General features: G+C 38.4%; 1 protein-coding gene across 1 annotated transcript in view; it reads right to left on the bottom strand.

Annotated features, from left to right (window-relative positions):
• Nucleotides 1–279: 279 nt before the first annotated feature.
• LOC104461061 (NGFI-A-binding protein 1-like) overlaps nt 280–3,029 on the bottom strand; it is an 18,250-nt gene continuing 15,500 nt past the window's right edge. Inside the window, 3 exon segments of the mRNA XM_010072509.1 lie at nt 280–555; nt 1,679–1,828; nt 3,001–3,029. The exon segment at nt 3,001–3,029 is cut by the window's right edge and continues 32 nt beyond it. Coding sequence (XP_010070811.1) covers nt 464–555; nt 1,679–1,828; nt 3,001–3,029 — 271 coding nt within the window. The 3' untranslated portion in view covers nt 280–463.

Below are 3,029 nucleotides of genomic sequence, written 5' to 3'. Positions count from 1 at the left end.
AATTGTGTCATGATGTTCACATTCCTAATTCTCCAAGGATTTGTAATTCAAATGTTTAACAACCATATCTACGCTACGTACACTTAAAGTAGACATTGAAATTTCAAGTAAAATGAACTGTAGCCACGTCTACTGGACTCAATACACGTCCCGACATCTAGATTTACTTTGATAAGTTATACAAATACATAATACATTCTTAAATAATGAAGACCCACAATATTAATTTGTGAATCTTTCCACGTTATAAAACCACTTTTACAGGAATGTTTATCCACCTGTATTAGTTTTACTTTGCAGTGTCTCTTGCTTTCCTGTTTCCACACATTACTGTACCAGTTCTTGGGCTTTGGCTATTGAAATCTCTTATTTGAATGAGGCAACACTGGTTATTAAGGCTGGATTTGTTTTCTCTTGTGAAGTTTCATTCTTTACTACGACACCATTTTCCAGAGCAGAATGACTATCTTGTGTCTTCAGGTTCTGTTTTTATGACCTTCCTTTCTATGTTGTTAAAAGCCGAATGAGGAAAATCCTTTAAAATACCAAGGCCTTCTGCATTATGAAAATAAAGAAAAAAAAAATGTTAAAAACACTCCTTGGAAACAAATATATTATGTTCATAATTCAAGAAAAAGGTCCATGATCCATACGGATACTAACAGCTGAAGCAATAAATTCTGCCTCCTCCTACTGGGCTTTAACCCAGCTGTGTCAAAACCACCTCAGTGACACTGCAGCAATGACACAGTAATCACCACAGATTTACTTCAATTCTCCCTGAGAGCAGGGCTTAGTGGAGATGCACTCTTCACTTGCACTTTCAAAGAGAACTGGCAAAAATCCCCAACTAGAAATTTCACCAAGTGAATTATCACTGGGACAAACCACAAAAGAGGTGACCTAAAATTGTGATTTACCCAAGTCAAAGATAGAAGATTCTGCCCAGTCTTCAAAACAACTATTTTTGCATCTTGTTTTACAAATATTCTCTTTTGTGTTGCATCTTCCAAACTCAGATGGGACTTCATTATTATTGTTCCTAAATTTGTGAGAGTCTTAAGAATTCCTGGCTGTATCTCAGTGCGAATTAAACTGAAACCACCCATATAGATTTCACTAAGGAATCTTGCTGTATTCTATCAAACTCATTCTGACTTCCTCCCAGTGCCAGAGGCAAACTACAAGATTGCCAGTGAGCAGAAGTCAGTGAATGGGAAGCCCAGTTCAAAAGACTTATTGCATGATTTGCTTCAGAGTACAGAAACAGTGTTAGGTCCTTATAATCCAGAATAAAAGGTCTTTTTATAATAAAGTCAGATTCCTTTATGCAGAGTAAAGCCATGTTATAAACAAACTGCATTACAACGACAGCAACATAAGTATGTAACAGCAGTAGTTTGGGTCAGTACTGCTCTCTGGGGACAGACACATGCCAGAACCTGCTTGTCTGAACCTAGTTACTGCATCTAAGCTTTTCCCAAATAATAATCAATCTGATTCTAGATTAACAGCTAACACTCCGCTTGAAGTTTTGTCCCAAGCCCTGATGAAAAGGTAACACACAAAGCATGGCAGGCTCAGCTACTAGCTTCTTCCCTCGGAGACACCACGTATTAGTAAGTTCATCACAAGCTTTATAAGAAATGGTGGGTAAATTACAAGGGACAGAACTAACCTGAGGACTGGGACTTTGTCTCACCACCGGGGTAAAGCCGGATCAAATCACTGCACAGAGGTTTTCCAACATGCTGCTCTCCATCAAGCGAAATGTGCTGCAACTGTCTACTTGGCAGATTTGACATTCGGAGATTCAGCGGTCTTTCACCTGGAATTTGTTCACAGTGAAACACTGATGTATTAAAAGCAAAGCAATATTAAAAAAACAGGCAGAGACTTAAAGACATACTGATTCTATCAGCAAAAGGGCATCCTAAATTCCAGCTGCTCAGGGAAAATGTCTAGCAAAACAAGGTTTATGTAATATGCTGCTTTGCAGACCATTCCCCAGGCACTGCTAGAACAGGACACTCACCCATACAAAAAAAACCCCAACAACAAAACTCTTATTCTGCTCAAAAAACCCTTTGAGATCCTAAAAATTCCCACTCTCACCGCACAACAGATAAATGATATAAACAAACTTGCACCAGCAAGAAGAGCTGTATCCACACAACTAATTCTTCCTGTGTACTTGTGTACCACACTGCTTGGTCAATACACACAAACAAAAACCTATGCTTTAACACCAATTCCCTTGGTTTCTTTCTCTACTGCTTCTCTCCCCACCCCCTTAAACAAACTAGCTCTTAAAAACAAATCAAAGAACTTCTAGTTGCATTTCTTGTGTTTGTAACATTTTGTCTCATTTCACAACAGTAAAAAAAGCAATCCAAACAGAAAGCGCTCAAACAAAACAAACACTCCTCAAATTAATTCAAGCTAAGGAATAGCCAGTTGGTACATCAAAGATAACCACAAAACTGTAAGCTTTTTGAAGAATAACAAGCTACTAAGAACATCATTAGAATCTGCTTAGTTCTAAGTAATTTACATAGCCAGCTCCTCTGGTTCTGTTCCTAAGCTGCACAAACAGGTAAACAAAAAGGGGTACCAATTACATTATCTGCTTTACTTTCAATTTCCACAAAGCAAGAACATGAAAGAAATGCAACATTTTGCTCTATTTTCAAAACTTAGGATAAAGCTAGAGCCAAGTTCTGCCCTCAATAATAGCAGTGGATCCTACCTTCTTCCCTCCCCATGTTATCCATAGGGAAAGCAGTCTGCCCAGATACGTTAGAGTAATAGAGAAGAATCTGACTGTACATCTGATTGCATTATTTAGACTCTAAGCACTTCAGGGCAGAGATCTTGTCTTGTCCATTCAGTGCTCAGTGTTCTGATGGTGCTACACTAGATAAATACCACCACTGACAAAGGTTGCATAATATCAAATTAATTTGCTGGCAGCAACGCCATGCCCGGAAGCTACCATACCTTGTCCATCAGCATTATCTAATGACATG

This window comes from Pterocles gutturalis, unplaced genomic scaffold, assembly GCF_000699245.1.
Source record: "Pterocles gutturalis isolate BGI_N339 unplaced genomic scaffold, ASM69924v1 scaffold13602, whole genome shotgun sequence".
Taxonomy (NCBI): domain Eukaryota; kingdom Metazoa; phylum Chordata; class Aves; order Pterocliformes; family Pteroclidae; genus Pterocles; species Pterocles gutturalis.
The sequence above is the reverse complement of the archived record's forward strand: the minus strand, read 5'-3'. Positions and strand labels throughout refer to the sequence as shown.